At 50.3% G+C, this 19432-nt stretch overlaps 1 protein-coding gene across 1 annotated transcript in view; it reads right to left on the minus strand.

The window, feature by feature from the left end:
• The window catches only part of LOC308199595 (uncharacterized protein), a 149345-nt gene that overhangs the window by 126081 nt on the left and 3832 nt on the right, over positions 1 to 19432 (minus strand). The window contains exons 2-3 of the mRNA XM_080603968.1: positions 16018 to 17887; positions 11235 to 11318 (exon numbers count right to left, since the gene is read on the minus strand). Coding sequence (XP_080460094.1) covers positions 11235 to 11318; positions 16018 to 16235 — 302 coding nt within the window. The 5' untranslated portion in view covers positions 16236 to 17887. The remainder of the gene's footprint in view (positions 1 to 11234; positions 11319 to 16017; positions 17888 to 19432) is intronic.

A 19432-nucleotide genomic window follows, 5' to 3' on the forward strand; every position in this document is an offset into this window, starting at 1 on the left:
AGAATATCACCTTACCCTGGGACGGTGGTTCCTACATGCTCATACCCTGGCAGCAGGCTCACACCAAGCTCAGCCAGTCGTTCCAGGTCCAGGCATCCCACGCCTGCTCTTCGCTGCTTCCACACTGCGTGAGCTGCGGTGCCAGCAAAGTGCCGGCTCTTCAATTAACATTGCTCCGAGCCACAGGTACTACAAGGGAAACCTGGCAGCTTGTGAGCCCTCTTCCAATTCAGAACTACCCAATGGGTTATTTATAACATCTGAGAGGCAACCTTGGTATTTCCAGTGTTTGCTAGTCTCGGAAGTTAAAGCCCCCGTAATTAATGAACTGACAGAAAACTCTGCAATCTGCTACCACAGGCTTTGCAAAGAAAATGACAGACTTTGCTCCTGTGCCTACCCTTCTGTCAGAGGGAATCCAGATACAATTCAGCCAGCTGGGAAGGAGGCTGAAGCAAAGATGGGACACAGCCATAGTTTCAAAATAATCCTTTCCTGTAAAAATAACCAGCATATCGTTTTACAGATGGAAGTCCAAAGGGATGAAGAGGGCCACTGCGTGCTGCCAGGCACTTGGTGAGGAAACACTAGGGGCAAGAGGAGGCTATCAAAGGCTCGCGGGCCTTCCATTCTCATCTGAAAAAAAATAAAGCACTGGAGCACAGTAGCGAGGCCTCTGCTCCGGGCTCACACCCGCTGGCCAGGGAGAAGGGATCGGGCCTGCTCAGCAGCCATGCTTATCGCCATGGTAACTGAACACCAGCACCAGTAGCTCGCTAAAGCCGAGTAGCCCACGCCGCGGCCTGGTTTCACTGTTTGTGCACCTCGGGAGCGCCTTTTCTTAGGGAAGGCCCGTGGCTCTCGGACCTTTTTTTCACCCTTGGTGAGGCAAGACATGCTTCCCTGGAAGGGGAATTAAAAACGTCTTGGGGTTAAGCACACCACTTCTCCCGTGTGGTCTGTTTTATTCAAGGATTTCGCGTTTGAGCTGGAGATGGCACGTTCCAATGACAGCCATGAAGATCTGCCAACTAACCTGGCCACACACACGTCTTGGTTGTAGCCTCAGTGACCAGGTGATATTTCTTCTCTGTTCTATTTGTTCTTAGAGAACACCAGTTTAATATGCCTTCGGGAGAGAAGAGGCAAAGGATACAGGGATTACATGCGTCAGTCACCCTTTCATCCCCTAACAATCATTTTCACCCTGACAAGGACCTCCAGGCCAAAGAAATCCATATTTTTCTGAATAAACTGCATCTAAGAACTGCACTCACTGCCCTCCAAAGACCCTTCCAAATTACACTGCCTCCTCAGAAACAGCAACAGTTGGCCTGGAACATGATATGCCCCGAGAAAGCAGTAACTTCCCGTATCAGGACAGGAAAGCGCTTTAAATCACAATCATAAGGGAAAAAAAGAGATTAAATGAAAAGCACCGCCCAATGATTAGAGCACTGCCATCAGAGACAGGAGCTGACACACTGTGCGATGTCGTACACATGAACCTCAGCACGGTGACAACAGCTCTGGACCCAGATGGATTTTAAAATTATAGGCAATAAAGTATGACATCATAATGACATCATGGAAGGAGAAATTTAATTCCTAGATCAGAGGCTATCAGTTCTTACTTTATTCTAATATCTGTCACGATCTGCATGTGCAATGAGCAGAATCAATCATTTCCACAGGTCTTTATGGCCACCATAAATTTTGAACACTTATGTCTCAACCATTTTCTCGTACACATATGGGCCCATCTGTTGGCTCCTGTGATTTTTCCTCAATATCCTGGCACTACAAAACCCACAAGCACATTTCAGGCATAATCACAGCAAATAAATGAAATTCATGGCCGTTATGAGATCATACACATTTGACTTTTGGGTTTTCAGATACCTGTCATCTGTGCATTTAGTTTCATCCACCGCCACGCTGACACAGATCGGTACACTGTAGAATAACCTTCTGACACTTGCATGACCTTTTAAAGTCATTTTAAAATCTGTTTTGACAAGCACTCTAAGACAGCTGCTTCAAGAAGATCGCCCATTGCAAGCTGCCTGTCTCTATCCCCCTTCTGCCAAGCCTCGCAGCAATATATGCTAATAGAGTATTATTTTTACATATATGTAAAGCATGCAGCACACCAGGTTATGTCAAAGGCTGAGGAGAACGTGCTTTGTCAGTGAAGTTGAGGCAGATGGGATATTCTGGGGGTGTTCTGTTTGTTTTTATGAGTTGATGACACTGATCTGGCTACTTCCAAGTATGACAGGGCTCAGGCGGTCTTAGAGACAGTTAACTCAGTCTTCATAAGACCTCCAGCAGTGATAAGGGATGGATTTTTCATAAGATTCTTGATAGAGAAGAGATGCCCTTTTTCTCTGCATACTTTTATTTATTTATTTATTTTTATATTTTACCCGTTTCCGCAAAAACACAAAGCAGTGACATGACCTGATAGATAACTTCTAGAATATCAAAGCATATCAGAAACCTCTTGACTGTGTTATTTCCAGTTATAAGCTAGGAAACTTTTCCATTGCAATGAACTGCCATTTCCAATTTCCTGACCTCTGTAATATTAGACAAGGCCAAAAAAAAAGTCCGATTTTTAGTAGATACCTTTGAAGTACAGAAACACCCTTCTATTTGCTCACAGCAAGTTTAAAGGTACAATTCCCTATACCTATTAGAATAACAGGACTAGCTCATTTTCATCAGTTCCAGCTACACTTGTACTGCTAATGACTTACAGTTCCCGGGTAGAAAACTCATGTACAAAAGTGACCCTTCTATGCTATCAGAAGGATGGGGAAATGATTACCAGCCATTTGGGACCTCCTAGATATCCTTGACTCATTCTCAAAATCCCTGGCCAGCATGCTTATTGGGGGTGCCTTAAGGGAGCTCAGCTGATAAGCATCAAACACAACACCAGGTTTTGACAAATTTTTGACTGTTTGTTGATGTACAAATATCCTTGTTGATGCATAGTCTCTGAAAATAAATAAATAAATAAAATCACAGCAACATTTGGGCTCAAAGTAACTAACTTCTGCTAACAGATACCTCAGTAATAGTATCAGCTGTGTCACAACTCAGTGCAGAGTTTGCTTCATTTTCAAGATATTTCATAAGATAGACATTACAGCACAATCTCAATTCATTACTTCTGCAGAAAGATGAAGGATAACACTGGGTTTTGGAGATGAAAGAACTTTGTAAGTCACCTTCTCTGTTCTGACAGGCAATGAATATCCCCACCAGTAAAGCAACATCATTTAAGAAGGGCTGTTGAACAAGTTGCTTTTGAGGGAATTTGGGGGAAGCTGTTGGCATTCAGTGAGAGCAAAAATCTGCTAAAATTCTCCACATAACAGCCCACTTCAATTCTCAGGTCTTGCAGTCACAGAAATCACTGTATCATTTCAGGTCTGCACCTTTGATTACTTGTAGGCTTTCTGGAAGTGTGACTTCGCACTAATATCCAGCATCAAGAAAGATTAAAAAAGCCAGTGAATTTTCCTTAACCCAATTTCCACATTCCTCATCAGTATCACAGGATTAACAGATGATTTTAGGCAACTTCTGAGACAGCAGTCTGCTTGTAACACTCAGCATGTTCAACATGGCTAGCACACTGCACAGCTACACAGACACCAACCAGGACACTCGCCTCTCTGCATATAAGGGTGAGTATAATAAGGACTGGCTATACTATTTAAAAGTTGCTGTGACTGGATCTATAAATGTAGCTCAGAGTTAAACATTCAAGCCTGTGTGACCACAGGGTTAGCAATTACTGAATTTGTTACTGCTTCAACTATCATGACAGGCATTGAAATAAATCTCATTTATATTACATGCAGTCATCTAAAAAAGCATTTTTTGTAAAAATTCTTCTAGCATGTCAATGTGCTACACGTTGCTCCATTTTGAGACCTCTCCAGACTGGAGATCAGGCAAGACATACAAGTCTCTCAGCCTGCCAAGTTTCATACTTATTAAGATTAAGCCTGACTTCTGCACATTTTCTATACAGCAGCTCCGTGAATGAGATTAAGGAAGGCCTCTTGCCATTAGATGTTGGCTGAGCATGTGCAACATATACTAGCGTGATTGCTGCTGCAACCTTTTAAAGCAGGGTGAGCAGCTCCCTGCTTGGTGCAGTAACCAAGTGAGCAGAATACATGTGGGGAGCGGGCAAAACAAATTCAATTTCCTTCCCAAGCTGCAGGGATTCAAAATTACCTCTCACATCATCCCACAAGGTTCCCTAAAGATTGAGTTCCCCACTGCTCTGCTCCAGACGTTATTTTTGTATTTGCCTCTGCAGATTCAGTCTTTCTTTGGAGCCAGAACTGAAGCCTGGACATTTCCCCTTGCTCTTGTTCTGCCAGTATCTTTAAGCAAGGGTGGCAGACATCCCCACCCACCTACTGGTACCCTGCTTCCCCATTCTCTCAGCCTGCTGACACAGCCACGCCAAGCCAGAAAGCAAGCTGGCAGAGTTCAGGGATGCCAGCCATCCCAGATCTAAGGCTTGAGCAGTAAGTTCCTGACACCAAAAGCCACCAGTATCTCCCTCAAGAGATCCTGCATTCAGACGGGTTGCATTCCTGAAACAGCTTTGCCACATCACCCTTTCCTTAACTACTTAGAAAAGGGACATTATGGCAGATGCTGTTACTGGGACTCACCGCATCTACCCACTGAGCAGTGAAGAAAAACACCTGTGATGTTCTTCCATTTAAGTATTATGCTACCACAAATTACAGTGCAATTAATCTCTCCTGGAACCCATCACATGTCTCTGTAAGAGTGCAGTCCAAGCTACTGAGCTATCCAGGCAAGTTGAGGCAGTAAATAAAATAAAAATAAAAACTAACTGGTGAAGGGGGAAAATGTATTTCCTGATGTTAAAAATATCTGCTGTTTCCAGGAAATAATGGTATAAATAGAAAATGAAACCATTCCTCCTCCAAAAATATTTCATAATTACATGTCATAAAAATAATTAGGTTATGGTGAATTAGTACAAATGTTTACAAGAAAATTGCCATGCAAAACATTACGGGTAATAACATGCTAATTGCTGTAGAAGCAAAAGCTGATTATGTTTCAGCAATATTAAAAGTTGCCAACTCGGCGCTTCTATCCAAGCTTCAATATCACTCAGCAGTACCCAGGGACATAAGGAAAACTAGCGACAAGCAAAGGAGATGGCAGGTAGGCAGCCCCGAGCCCTGCTCTGCCAAGCACTTCCCTTGCTGAGCAGCAGTTCCTAGAAAGCCTACGCCAGATTACGCTCACGCAGTACGACGGAGGATGCCAGCACCAGCCCTTGCCCCCTGGACGCGGCTCAGAGCACACGGAACAACCGGAGTGCTCAGTGCAGGTACAGCCACCTCTCTGCATGCTGAGCAATCAGATCATTCCTGCTAAAAAACATAACTAGGGTGAGCATACCAGGGAACTTTGAATTCCACTACAGAAGTCCTCATCTGCCTCTCCAAGGGTGCAGCACCTCCAGCTTCAGCAGCATGGGCAGGATATAGGTACAGCCCTCTTCTCCAAACTCAGCCGTGAACTGCAGCACTGAGAGCCATGCCACACAGGTGCAACCTGTGAGCTTTACAAGCCTTCCTCCTCACCTGGGCACTTCCATTTAGGTCAAATTCTCAGCTGGCATAAATCAAACAGGACAGCAGACACCAAGAGGGGAGAGAGAGGAATAATCTGGTCAACAATTAACTCATTGAGAGCTTTTGCAGGGCTTGAAGAACAGGCCTCATTTAACAAACAGCTCCCTTCCTTTCCGTCTTCATCACCAACACAGAGGAAGGGGTCAGAGAATAATTTTCTATGAAAATGCTTACCTTCAATTTTCAAACATTTATCCCAACACTGTTCTAACCTAGGAACCGCCGTTGTCCTCCTCATGGTGCTCAGACCCTGCCAAGGATGCCAGACACCCTCGGGAGGTGAGAACCGAGGTGCTGCTTGGCTCCGGCTGCATGAAGGATCTGAAGTGGGACACGAGCGGCCTCGCGCCTCTGTGCTGAGGCCAGGCTGCTCCATCCCACCTGGCACAGGAGGTGAGCTCACCTGAGTGCTTCCAACAGATTTCATGGAGCTGTGGCACTTGTGTTAACTCCAGCCCATCCTGCTGACTGCCACACGCTCCCCACATGCATGCTTCCTTCCCAGGAAGAGCTCAGTTCTCCCTGGAGCTGCAGTCCTTCCTCATGGAGGAAGCAGCAACGTTGACACAACCTGGTTCAGCCCACACTGGCTCTTTCCTAGAGCAACAGCCTTTGTCCATCAGTTTTCTTAGGTTCCAGGAGCACAACTGCTTTGCAGGATGCGTTATAGGAGTGCCAGCACAGACACTGGGTGCAGGACAGCATTACCAGGCACCTGGCAGCATGGCTCTGTGGCTCAGCACTGCAGCTCCATATGCCACCAGGCGTGGTGCCACCAGTCTGTCCGGGTTTCACACTGCACTTTGGGCCAGAGGGATCTGATTGAAGCCCTGCTGTGAAGCAGGGGTCCAGGCAAAGCCCCATGCCCCAGGGCACCAGGGGCTGAGCCCAACCTCTGCAGAAGTCTTCCTATTTACACTACACACGTATGGCATTAGGCCGTTTCCTCCTGCCCCTGGATCGATGGAGCATGGCTGTTTGTTCAGGTGCACATCTGGAGCCTTGCGACACAATGGCGAGCCCACAGCAGCCTGCCCACACATAACCCGAGGCGTTTCCCTCATGCTTTGGGAAGAGCAGGGCTTGTCACAGGCTCATTCCAACAGCCACTGCATGCTAGGGCTGGGAGGCAGCAGTAAGCTCCTGTCCTCTCCTTCTCTCAGGTGCTCCCGTGCCGGCCACATCAGAGCAGGCCTCCCACACACCTTCTCTGAGAGAAAAGCTCTGTGCAAGCCTCCACGCCCTCCTGGGTTTCATCGTGGGAGCCTCCTTGCCTCCTACGCAGGCATGGCCACGTAGGGGTAAGCCAGCAGCCAGCCCTCCCTGTCCCTTATCTCCAAGCAGGGCTGAGCACGTTACGCTCACCCTCACGCAACATGAAGGTGATTTCTAGCTGCTCAGATGTCCTGGGAACTGAGCTGATCAAGTGCCCACACAGGGAGCCTGCATCTCCAGCCTGCTGCCTTGTACCGTGAGCCTGGTGCTTTTCAGTGCAGATGCCCTTGGCCCGAGGTTTCTCAGAACCGTGGTATTTCGAGACCTTGGGCAGAGATTTTTCACCCATCCAAATTGGTCTGTCAGGCTCCTTGTGGGTCATGTCTGCTTGCCTCCAGATGTGGCTAGCTGCTGTCTGACGAGGAGTGCTGAGTAAAGTTTGTACATATTAGCTGAAGGTGTGAACTTAAAGTGGATTACTTTAAAGTTAGTAAATCCCTACGGGGATGCTCTCGTTCAGAATTGAAGTGACGTTAATTGGGTTTACTGAATTCATTTCCAAAGCAAATTAAGATAAACCAGATTACATTTGAATGAGGGCGTTCACATAGAAATTCAGCGCAGTTTAACTAATCCTCTTTAGGAGCAAATTTGGCTTAAACCCTCTAAGTGCTCAATATTCCGGCTTCTGCCGCAGGGGAGGTACTGAGCTTTACCTTTGAAAACTTCATCTTCTCTGTCCTATTTTTCAGATTGGAAACAAGGAGCTTTCTAAAAGGCAGAGCCCGCACATCATCCTTTCACCAGTGCCTAATGCCGAGGCAGCCGCAGAGCCTTACAGGGGAGAGGTGACCGCAGAGGGAAGCCAGGCAGCAGCCAAAGCCCCCTCTCATGGGGCCACAGCACAGCCTGGCACCTGCCCCAGACAGCGCACGTCTTTCCGCAGACTTCAGCCTTGCCTATCCGCCGAATTGCCTCTTCATCCAGGCCTCCCAAGTTTGCAAATACTGAATGAAAGCAGCCGTGGAAAAGAATTTTTTTAAACAAAGCGCTGTTTCAGACATTAATTCCAGCTCCGGGTAATGAGAAGCTTTGCTGCGAATAGACTCCGCAAGCAGTTCAAAGCCTGGCCTTTCCCTCCCGTTCTGCTTTGTGGTGTTAAAAGTTGTGTTTCACGGCGCTGGAGCACTACCATCTGCTGCGCCCCGTTCATTATGCACCGAGTCACGCCGGTCAGCTCCCGGCAGAAAGCTAAGACAGAGGTAAACTAGTATTTGAAAACAAAGGAGGGCTCTCTCCATCCTAATTAGCGGCAGGTTGCAGAGTGCAGCGGCGGAAGGCGAAGGTCACTTCCCACAAGGCTCTGCTCAGGATGCCAAAACACCCACTTAATTCAAGCGGCTCAGCGGGCAGAGTCAGACCAGAGCAATTACGCTCCCTGCATTTCCCTAAGGAAGGTTTTAACAATGCAACTCTTAGAAAAAAGATTACTGCAGGAGCTCTTTATTCTGCCACCTTGGAGCAGGAGGAAGTGCAGCGTACCCTGCTACTGACTCTAGGAACGGCTCTCTCTTTGTGCCTCTGCACTGGGAGGCAAGCTTGGGATTTCTATTTTACTTTTTTAAAGAAATGAATAGGAGCAAATTTCAACGTTTAAAAAATGAGGACCAAGAAACCCTCAAACTCTAAGACCCTTTGTACTGAGCCTAATTCCCTCTGATCACTCCAGGTCTCCTTCCAGGTGCTGCCAGGAGGAATTAACCTCTAAAGGAACCACCTGGGCATGAACTCAGGGAGCGTTCCTGGGAGCCATTGCTTGCCTGGCCCAGCCCAGGAATTCCTTTAATTTCTGTTACCCGACTCGCAGCAGCTCAGCCACCTCACAGCGACAGCTCTCCAACAAAGTCAAAGCATCATTTTTAACCCAGACCGGCATTTCCTCCTTGCACACACCCTGGGTGCTGTTTGTCCACACTTGCCCTCCCGTTCACACCTCTCAGCTCCGTGGTGCTGTGCCTCTCCCTTCTAAAGGATCTGTGCAGCTGTTGACATCTTCTGCTGATGGCAGGAGCATTTTCCAGGGATGCTCCATAGGAACCCAAAGGAATCTTCCATCCTCCCTTCCAAAGGCTCCAGAAAGGGAAATTTATGGCAATTTTCACTGGGAAAGGAAGCCACAGAAATTATTTTTTTTTCAACCCCCTGATAACAGAGAGATGCAGACATCATCAGGATCCTTCTTCAGGGGCTTCAAATACAAAATGTTGTCCAGCCAACAGGAGCTGCTCACCATCACCAAATACACAGGATCCACCCTGCTCTGCTCTCGGGTTGGGAACTGCTTCAGACAAAAGCTCTGCAGCAGGCAGAGTAGCCTTAGGGTTAGCACAGTTTTCTTTAAATCATAAAAATACTTTCCAGAAGACAACACGCAGTCCTTTTCCCTCCGACACCACACGCTGTTCAGCAGCATCTCCAAGCACCCAGGAGCCTGCAGACCCTCTCCTTTCCACCGGTTCCTCACAGCCAAATCGAGCTGCATAAAGTCACCCTCTGCGTCCTGCCACCAACCTTTAAAGATGCATTTCCCCCCCATTTCCTCTCCCAGCTACATCAGCAGTAACTAATACTCAGCACTGGCATTACAGAGGTTTTCATCTGTTTATAAGCAGCCCGTAAAATAGCCGGCAGTGCTTGACAAGGCATCGTGTTTGTGTATTGTATTTGCCAGCTGTTTTCAGCAAAGAGCCGGTTGCATGTTTGCTGTGGCACAGAGCTAGGGGCACCAGCACACAGCAGGGTCTCGACTGCCTGCCACTTTTTTTGTTGTTGTTCCCACGCTCTAAAACCTTCATCTATTCTAGCACATCTTCTGGCTTCAGGTGGACTTTACAGATCAGGGCGGCTGGAGCTGAAAGGTGGTTTTCTTATTGCTCAGAGGTTTGCCAGCAGTGCTATACGAGATGCTTTTAAGCGCGGGTTCAGCCAGGCTTGCCCCAAAAAAAGAGCGGTTCTCCAGGGCGTGAGCGCCGGTGCCGCCACCAGAAGAAGGGTCCCGTGTGCTCCCTGCCCGCAGCTGGCCGCTGCCCCACGGGTGACTTCCTTCACGGTGCCAGCGGCCACCTCTTTCACTGCTGCTCGGGTTTGCTCTGCAAAAACCGAACGACAGAAAGCCGCAAGCGCAGGGAGCTAACACGGAGCACCCACAGCGCTGCACGCGGGGCAAACGCACCCTCAACCCTGGGCCTCTCTCAGCCCAGGCAGCTGCTGCCTGCACGCAAGCATTTCGTGCTGCCAGCCACCCCGAGGACGCTGCTGCTAGCCTTTTCACCACACCGAACGCAGCCGCAGGACCCCTGAGCGCCTCGCGACTGGCAGTGCCACAGACAGGGCTGGCTCTCCCTAGCCGCCTTTCTCCTGACACTCACCACTCACGAAGCCAGAGTGAAGAGCACTTCCCCCCCTCTACATCTCCAGGGCCGACATTTCAAGGAAGTTTTAAGCTCTCCCCGCAGGCCCCACGCCGCAGGTGGGGGATCCCTGCCCTCTGTGCTGCCACGTTCGAGTCCCTGCAGCCCCCCAGCAAGGCCCCTGCTCCCTCGCGCAGCAATTAAATCCTGCTGGCCACGGCTGGGAAAGATAAATGGTGTTTATTGGGATCGCTTTCCTGCATGCCGAACATAAAACAAAATGTCAATCGATACGGCTGCTTCACCTGATGCTTTTATTTCTCTTATCCTCCCGCCCCCGCTTTTAATTTTGTTGTGAGCTGGAGCTATCGGCGGGGCTTGCGCTGCGGTGATAAACCAACAGATTCCCATTAACCTGCAGCCCGTGGGCAAGAACAAGAATTCGCCTTTTCTCTCTCTCCTTTTTTTTTTTGGTCTTTTTTTTTTTTCCCCAAACTCTCCCTCTATCAATATTTGATGAGGGTAATTTCAAAGACTTGTTTAGTATGATCTCCACATAAGGAGTCCTTCGGAGTGTTTATCACGTTTGAGGTATAATTACATTCAAATCCTGAGACACTGTTGCTAGGGTTACAGCTGCTGGTGGCTGCTCCAGCTTTTGTGTGTGCGGAGCTCCTCGCCGCCCCCCGCACGCCCCGTGCTCCGAGCTCCCTCTGCCCGGCAGGGCCACGGGGCAGGACGGGGACCGTGGGGGGCCAGATGCTGCGGGGAAAATTAACCCAAAGACCCACCAGAGGGGAGACAGCAACATCTTTCCTTCACCCTTGCATCCCAAGAAGAGAAATTCAAAGAGCGAAGACACGGGATGCAGGGCCGCGTGGCCCAGGGCTCTCACCTGTTTGAATGTCCCACGAAGGAGTTTTTGGGGAGCAGCCTGCCCGGCGCCCCCTCCTGCAGGACGGGCAGTCTGGCTGTGGCCCTGAGAGACAGGCAACAGGCAGAAACTCGGCTCTTCCCGTACATTTCCTGGACGGTGTCAGAAAATGCTATTTTACCCACAGAGTGAGGGACTGGAATTGAATTGCCTTTGTTCTGCTTCCAATTTTAAATAGTATGAACCTTGGTACAATAGGCAGTGTTATCACTAATCCCCACAGTTGTGCCTGAAATAAGCTTACAAACCACGCGGCAGTCACTGTGGGAAGAGCAATTATTCCAACAAAGGGGGGGGGACAAGCGTGAGCTCCTTGGGTCATACAGAGGGTGAACACGATTGTTGTCAATTCACAATAAACAGTACAAAAAAAAAAAAAACAACAACTGCAGTGTGGAGGCCTGGTAAAATATTTACAAATATTTCAATAACAGAAAAAGAAAAGCTACCCACTATAGTCAATAGGTTGTAAAGCAAATTCAGGTGGAAGCTATTGTTTACCCCTAAATCAGCCCTAATGCACTAGCAAATGTGATTATCAGCATTCTGTGGGGAACGGCCGCATCAGCATTCATTACAGGTGTGCTCAGTAAAGGCTCTTTTGGCCACAGGTTCGTTTGTAATTATTAAAATGCATCTTGTTAGCCTGTACTGAACATGCAGCAAGTTCCAAATTTCAGGACTTCAGCATGCAGTATTTGCTTTAATTTATTATATGTATTTTGTGTATTATTTTACTGTGTGTCATTGCCAGAGTGCAAAGGAGAAATCCCATCTCAAAGGCACCAAAAGGGATATACTTCAGCATTTTATGTCACCAATGCACGTGGAGTTGGCACATCCCCTGTTCCCACAGAGAAGCTTTACGTCAAGGACAAGCAACCAGAGAGCTATAGCAGCCATGGTGCCTGCTCTCACCGAGCATACCAGGAGGTGTAGAAGAAGGGCTAGCTAGGGGCATATACCAAGGGGAAAGTGATAACACAGAAGCAGGGAAGCCTTGTTATCCCTTTAAGGGCAAAAAACCAGATCACCCAAAGCACTGTTATTCTCCAAAATTACAGCAAAGGCTGAGAACTGACAGAAAAATAGGAGAGAAGCCACGAGACGGTTTGCAGCCTGGCGCCAGATGCAGCATGCCTTGTCTTGCTCGCCTGAGGGAACCGCGAGGGCAAAGCCCCACGGAGGTCGCAGAGCAGCAGCGACAGAGCTGGGGCCACTGAGCCCTGGGGGGAGGCTCCCGCACTGGGGCTCAGCACCAAGCGGAGGCCGAGCCTCCCGCCTGAGCGGCAACGGGAGCAGCATGGGCAGAGACCGGAGTCTCTGGGATCTGAACACCATGCCAAAACACACATCAGAGTCTCTAAAGAAGAGGCAGAGAGCTGATCCCGAGTGTTTTCGAATATCTGGGACAGAGGATGCGGATGTCAGGGTGAGCGTCCACAGCGGCACAAAGAACACTGCTTTGTGGCCTGGTCTCCAAACACGGCAGCGCAGGGGACAACGCTTATCAGAGGAAGGAAACGGGAACGAGATGACCACAGAGCATGTCTGAGCGTTTGCATTACAAGCAGGGCTTGTAGGGACAGGATCTGACATTTAATGCCTCCGTCTGTAAAGTGCTTGACATTCATGATAACAGAAGAAGAACAGATAGGCAGCAAGGCCTTCTGTCTTTCTGGGAAAGCATGTGCGCTGCTAAAAACAGCCTAGGCTTCCCGATTTGCTAGCTGGCTCCCAGGCGAGCAGGGCGAGCTGCGGGAGTTGCATGAGCTCCTGCGGCACCCCTGGGACAGACCACATCCCCTCCCCTGGGAGAGCTGTCCTATTCCCTCGTGCCTCAGCTTTCTTCCCTGGGAGGTGGATTTCCCAACCCACTTGCAAGCGCTACAGGACGCATACCACACTGGTAGCAGACACAGCCCCAGAGAGCCAGGTTTCCATCTTATCTGGGGCTCTGAGGAGCCATTATAAGAAAAAATAAAGTTCAGCACTCATTCCTCTCTCGGAAAGCTACGCACTACAGCAGACTCGATGGAAATAACTTATTTTCAAAGGCACTCACCTGACAGTAGCTCAGCAAGCAGAGCAGTGGAGGGAGAGGGGAACCATTTCTAGTTTTTTCTCCCCAGTTTCTAGTTCGCTCCCCCCAGCAGCTCCCTCCGGTGAGGAGGAAGGATGCAAGTGGAGATGGGGAAGGCAGCAGAGCCTGAGGGCTCTGGAGTACAGCACAGATCCCTGCTCTCTAGCTCATCCATCCAACTGGATCTTCTCTTAATTACATTCAAATAACACTCTCCCGCCTCATTTTTTTTATTAGAAATGAACAGATTTAAAGCTTTTCCCCTCACATTATGGTTCACCTGAGTGGATAATTAAAAGACTACAAAGTAGATACATTTTTACGTGTAATTACGCCTACTTCTGCTGCTGTATCACAGGCTTCAGAAATATTTGCAAAACAACTCACAACTTTTATTTCATCCGTGCAATCATTGCCGCTTGCTGTGGCTGTCCCCGCAGGCTTTACAAGCTTGTTAGCACCTTCGCCTGCTCTTCACAAAGGCCAAAAACAGCAGAAGAGGCTCCCCTGAGCCATGCAGAGCACAGGACCACACTGCAAGAGATGCTCCCACAGCTCAGCCAGGGAGAAGCCCCGTACTGCTGATCAAGAGCCCTGCAGTCCTGCACACTCAGGAAGCCTCGCTGAGACTTGCCCAGCGTTTTCCAGGTGATTTTTCAGCAATGGATTTTGGCCCAGCACAACCTGCAGCCGTGAGCCAGGTGGAGGATCCCTCACCTGGTGCTGTGGGGATACCCACTGAGGAGGCAGAGCAGTTGAACTTCCTTGTCATCAGCTCCCAGGCCCTACAAATCTCTCATCAGGCTTGATTGAGTCCAGCCAAGTGTTAATTTAGCTTTGAGGACCAAAGCAGCTGGTAACAAGGCCACGGGCCTTGCTATAGCCGCCCTCTGTGCTATGGACTGCAATGAAATCCAGTGCATTAGCCACGTGAGCCTGGCAGAGATCTTCAGATTCAGAGCAGACCTTTGCGTTAAATGTCAAATAATGCACAAAATGAGCTTTCACAGCCAACAGTCCTAAAAGCAATCAGTGACGCTGGTTGACCAACTGGCAGCACCTTAAAGGGCCTCATTTTCAGACAAGGGGCAGGTACTTAGGCCTGTGAGAGCGGGGAGACCCCAGCTCCCAACCTTTCAGGACACCCACAGAAGCAGGACACCCAACAATCACGCTTCTCTCCTGAAGGCCTTGGGCAGCGGCTCCCAGGGATCTGTTTGTACTTGGATAAACGCCAGCTGTAGGAAGAGGGCAAGGGGCTGAACAGCCGGGGGTCAGGCAGGCCGAGGTGGCAGCGAGCGTAGCAGGGCACAGAGTTAAAACTTCCCTCCAGCACAGGAAGAGATTTGTCCTCCACAGATCAGATGAGAGCAAAGTCAGGGGATGGCCACAGCTGCCAGAGCATGGGGCAGGCCTACCCTGGCTTTACACCAGGGAAAGCAGCACAGGGGCAAGGAGCAGAGGACCTTTGGCCAAGCCATGTGGCACTGCTGCTGGGGCAGCTGGTGGGCCCGTCCGGGGCTCAGCACGCAGCAGGCTTTGTCCCCACAGATGAGGGCAGGAGGTAGGGGCGTTTCCAACCACTTCCCCTCTGCCGTGGGCATGGCTCCCCTGTGAGCCCCCCACTGCCACCGGGGCTGACAGCAACCAGGGCTCCCGGCGAGCTGCAGGCCGGCGCGCGGCTGGAATTTACAGCCAGGCTGCAGCAGTCTCCGAGGTGGTCTCCGGGCTCAGGGGAGCAATTCCCACTCAGCGCAGGGGCTGCGGTTTGTAAAGCGGCCGAGGACGGCAGAACGCATTAAATCAACACCCAGGGCTTAACGAGTTGCCATAGCACCAGGACGACTGCTGGTCACCGGTTCCCTCCCCCTGGCAGAGGTTCCTGCTCTCGGCCTCTCCCAAAAGCACCGCGGAAAGCTTTGGGGCTGGGAGGACAGCCGGGACACACGTCTGTTGAGCAGAACCCGACTGACAGCTCTGAGCTCGGGCCCAGCCTTGCCCGCAGTGTGCACTGTGCTGAATGCCAACCAGTGCTCATCTCCCCCTGGGGAGCCTGGCAGGGGGATGCACACAAGGAGAGGGAAGATCTGGTAGCACCATGACATGGCTGTGAGATGGAGCCCACCAGAGCAGCCCCCAAAACCCTGCAGCTACCAAGGAGATTTGGGCACGCGGCCTTGCCCTTTTGGTTTTGGGCACGGCCGAGCCCTCCCAGCTCTGGCTCTCCAGCCCTCCAGGGCAAAACGATCGCTTTTAATAGGCAACAAGGCACCTCCGATAACTCCAGCAGATGCTGCCGTTTAATGCGGGCTGGCACATAACTTTATAATTGGACCATATTGCTCCAATTACAATTTAGCCTACAGTCCTCTTGGGCTTGTCTTTTATCTGTCTTTCACTGCCAAGCACGGCAGGGAGAAGACGGACTCCTGCCTGTCTCCCACCGAATGCAGTGCCTCCTCCCCACGTGTAGCTGACATCCTCCGGCTGCCCCTTGCTCCCTGTGCCCCTGTGCCGTGACACCCACCTGCCACCAGCCACCAGGGACGCACCCTGCGGGTGACCTGGAGGCACCCCACGGCCCCGCTGCTCCTCCCTGCGCCCGCTCGACGGGAGCCCCAGCCCCGCTTTCTGCTTACACCAGGGTAAGCCAGGACTTACTCGGTCTGACAGCACTGGTGTTCCTTGAAATTTCTCACAGCTGCTGCAGAGTAATCAGAGCCAGCACGCCGCTTCCATTTTTCAAACCCGATAGCCATGAAGGGGAGATTTTTCATTTTGAGAGTTTGTCTCCATGCGGGCTGTGACAGCCGCCTATATCTGTATTCAAAGCTCAGGAAAACTTTTTTTGGCCTCTGTGTGGCCTCCCTAAATGACATTTCACTCAGGCTGGGAGGCAGGAGCTGCTCCGGGCAAGGTGGGGATCCGAGGCAGTGTGCAGGTGCCCATGGTATGGCCCCATTGCCACCGCAGCTATGGGGAGGCAGGGACCAGCCCCACGGTGATGCCTGGGCTCCCCCCGCATCCTTCGGAGCCCTGTTAAGCCATCAAGCTGTCAGCAGGGCTCCTGCAGACCCTATTAAAAGGATATTCCCAGACAAGCTGCTCTGGGAACTTTAAGCTCTGGCTGTAAATGTCTTTTGGTTACTTAAGGGGTAAACCTCGGGTGACCTGTGTAAGGGATATACCCTCTCAGCGCCCCAAATCCCAGAGGAGCCAAGAAATGTGAGCACTCGTTTAAACCACACCACTAGCCCATTAAATCAAATATCAATTCAATTAAGGGCACACAAACGAGCTCAGCTCAGCCCTGGGTCAGCCACTGCCCGTTTGCTTCTGTCCATTTGCATCGCGTATGTCAGAAGACCTGCCAGGGGGCTGGGTTTTATGGCACGGGCTCTGGTTTTGCGTGTCAGGGTGCTGGGGAGAAAAACCTCGCCATGCATCTATGTGGGCAGAGCCTGGGGCAGCAGAGTCCTGCCTGCAGGAACTGCAGCCGTCAGAAAAAACAGCTCTTAATGACCCCAGGGACGTATCAAGGACTCAGAGCTCTGGATACCAGATTTGAGAAACCCTCCAAATGCAGGCTCCTTGCTGGGGGCTTCATATGCAGAATTACAGGGCAGCAGCGACCTCAGGGACGTGCCAGCCCCACCTATGTCACCTAAAAACAAGGGGCATGGGACATCCTAACCCTCAGCTCATATGCTGCCCCAGCAGTAACTCCTCTTTCTGAACCCGATAAATACATACACCTGTAGGTATAGGTTCAAGCAGAGCACTGGACTTTGACAGGCCCTGGCACGCCTGGGGAAGCGAGGAGCCTCTGTGCTCACACCACGCAGCCGGCACTTTCATCCAAGTCAGCACTTCCAGCACGGCTTCCCCAAATGACTGCACATGAGTGTTTTGAAATGTGCTGTGTGTAAAAACCCGTGCCAAGAAAATTCCTTCTTGCAGCTTTTTTTTTTTTTTTTTTTTTCAGCAAGCAGCCACTGATAGGGATCAATGGGAATAAAGTCACTTCATTTACAAACCAGAGAGCCAAATCTGATATACATCAAAATTCGAGGTAAGTCAAGGAGCGATGGAGCACTGCCAGCTCCCCAAATGAATATTCATGGCCAAGTTGCAGATAACACGGCAGCAGTAAGACCGCCTCTGGGAAGGAGAAGAGAAAGGATCAGGCTTATTTCATTATTTTTATTGAGTGCAATTCTCTCTTTAGTACAATATTCTCTGAAAGTTACCGTTACAAACTCCGACAAGTTCAACACAATCGACAAACTGGGGAGGGGGCAAAAAATAAGAAATAAAAAATGATAATTAAAAAAAAAAAACTTACAATGGGTGAAAACCTGTTACAGACACCTCACTGTTATGTACAGGACGGGGCGCTGCCAGCAGGCATGGGGCATGCTGCGGCAGCGGAGGCTCCCGCAGCCCGGCTCGGGGCTCCGGAGATGTCCCAGCTCATCCCGTGGGCGGCGGAGGGCGCGGGACAGGCGGCGCTGCCGGTGCATCCGTACCCCTGCAAGGGAAGAGTGGGGAACGAGGGTGAGAAGGAGCCTGCCCCGTGCAGAGCTGCATGGTGCGGGCTTAGCACAGCCCCGATGCCACTCAGGGAGCGCCTCGGGCACGCAGAAGTCGGGTTTGGAGCAGGTTCGGCAAAGCCCATATACTGCGTTTCCAAAACTAATAACAAAGAAAAGACAGCGACCCCCCAGAAGGTGTTTTTCCTCTCCCCACACTGCAATAGAAGCACCCCTGGGGCCAACACAGAAGCCAGCAGTCAAGCACCAAAAACTGCTCCTTCCAAAGTAACAGAAACCATCGCTTTTCTCTGCTGCTGAGGGAAAGGCTCACAAACCCAAAGAGCAAACACCAAGCACTGCACAGCAGCAAAATCCCATTTCTTAGTCCCTTCCGAGAGGCAAAGATGTTTTTAATACAGAATTGCACCTCGGAAGCATAAAGCCACTACATTAAATAACAATGCCATTGACTGCTGCACCCCTTGCTTGGCTGCCGATAACCGGGGATCGCTGCCATAATTATTCCAGGGCACCTCTGCGTGAATGTGCCGGTGCTTTTAAAAAAAATTCCAGCTGTGGCTGACATTTTGCTCCTATTAAAATTCATCATTCTGCTGAATGAAAATCATTTCTAGCAAATCCAGGTAGTAATAAAACTTCTATTTAGTAATTTAGTGCTTGGCGGAAAAGGGGGCACGCAAGAAAGGGGAAGAGAAACTGAGATTATCAGAAAGAACGTCGCGAAGACAGAAAGAAAAGCAAGCAGTGTTTGGGGGAAAAGTTATTGCTGTGCATTTATTATGTACCAAGGTCCATTTTTGGTGCCACGCTCAGAGATGCAGCTGCACACACATTTTTGAGAGGAAAACCCACCCTGCAAGGGAGGTGCCACGAGCATCGGCATCGCCTCCAGCAGCACACTGGCCCCGGGGCGCCGCCGGTGGTCAGGCAGCCTGAAAACTCAAAAGCCTGCTGCACATCCGAGACGCCCGTGACCGAGCAGAGTGCAAACGCCTCTGTTATTCCCAGGTGCTACTCGCAGGGAGCGCACCATTCCCACCAGCCATCCCCAGGGAAGAAGGCAGCCTCTGGCATGGGCTGTATCTCCGGCTGCCAGTCCTGCTCAGCGGTAATTGGCATTGATAATTGCACTGATGTTGACCATAATTTTCTTGCCCTCTCTCCCCACCTTGGCACGAGGGTTCAATCGCCTAACGAGACCCTTGGGGATAAGCAGCAGGGAAAGCTGCTCCCCAAGAAAGTGCCCAGGCAAAGACAGCGTGCGTGCCAGACAGATGGACAAGGGAGAAGAAATGGGAACGAAGAGGCGACCGAGGCTTCTTTGTTCGGGAACATGGAGAGAAGTTCACTCGAATTCATTTTTTAAGTGGATAACACAAACTGCGCTAATCCCCCCCAATGCTTATCCGGAGTTAATGCGGCCGTAAGCAGATTTTTGCCTAATCCACTTCCGCGGCCGCCCTGGAAGGGCGCGCCTGTTTTGGGAACCAGCTCGTTCAGCTAATCCACTTACAATTCAT

The sequence above is a fragment of the Anser brachyrhynchus genome (genome assembly GCF_964034855.1).
Source record: "Anser brachyrhynchus genome assembly, chromosome: 9".
Taxonomy (NCBI): Eukaryota; Metazoa; Chordata; class Aves; order Anseriformes; family Anatidae; genus Anser; species Anser brachyrhynchus.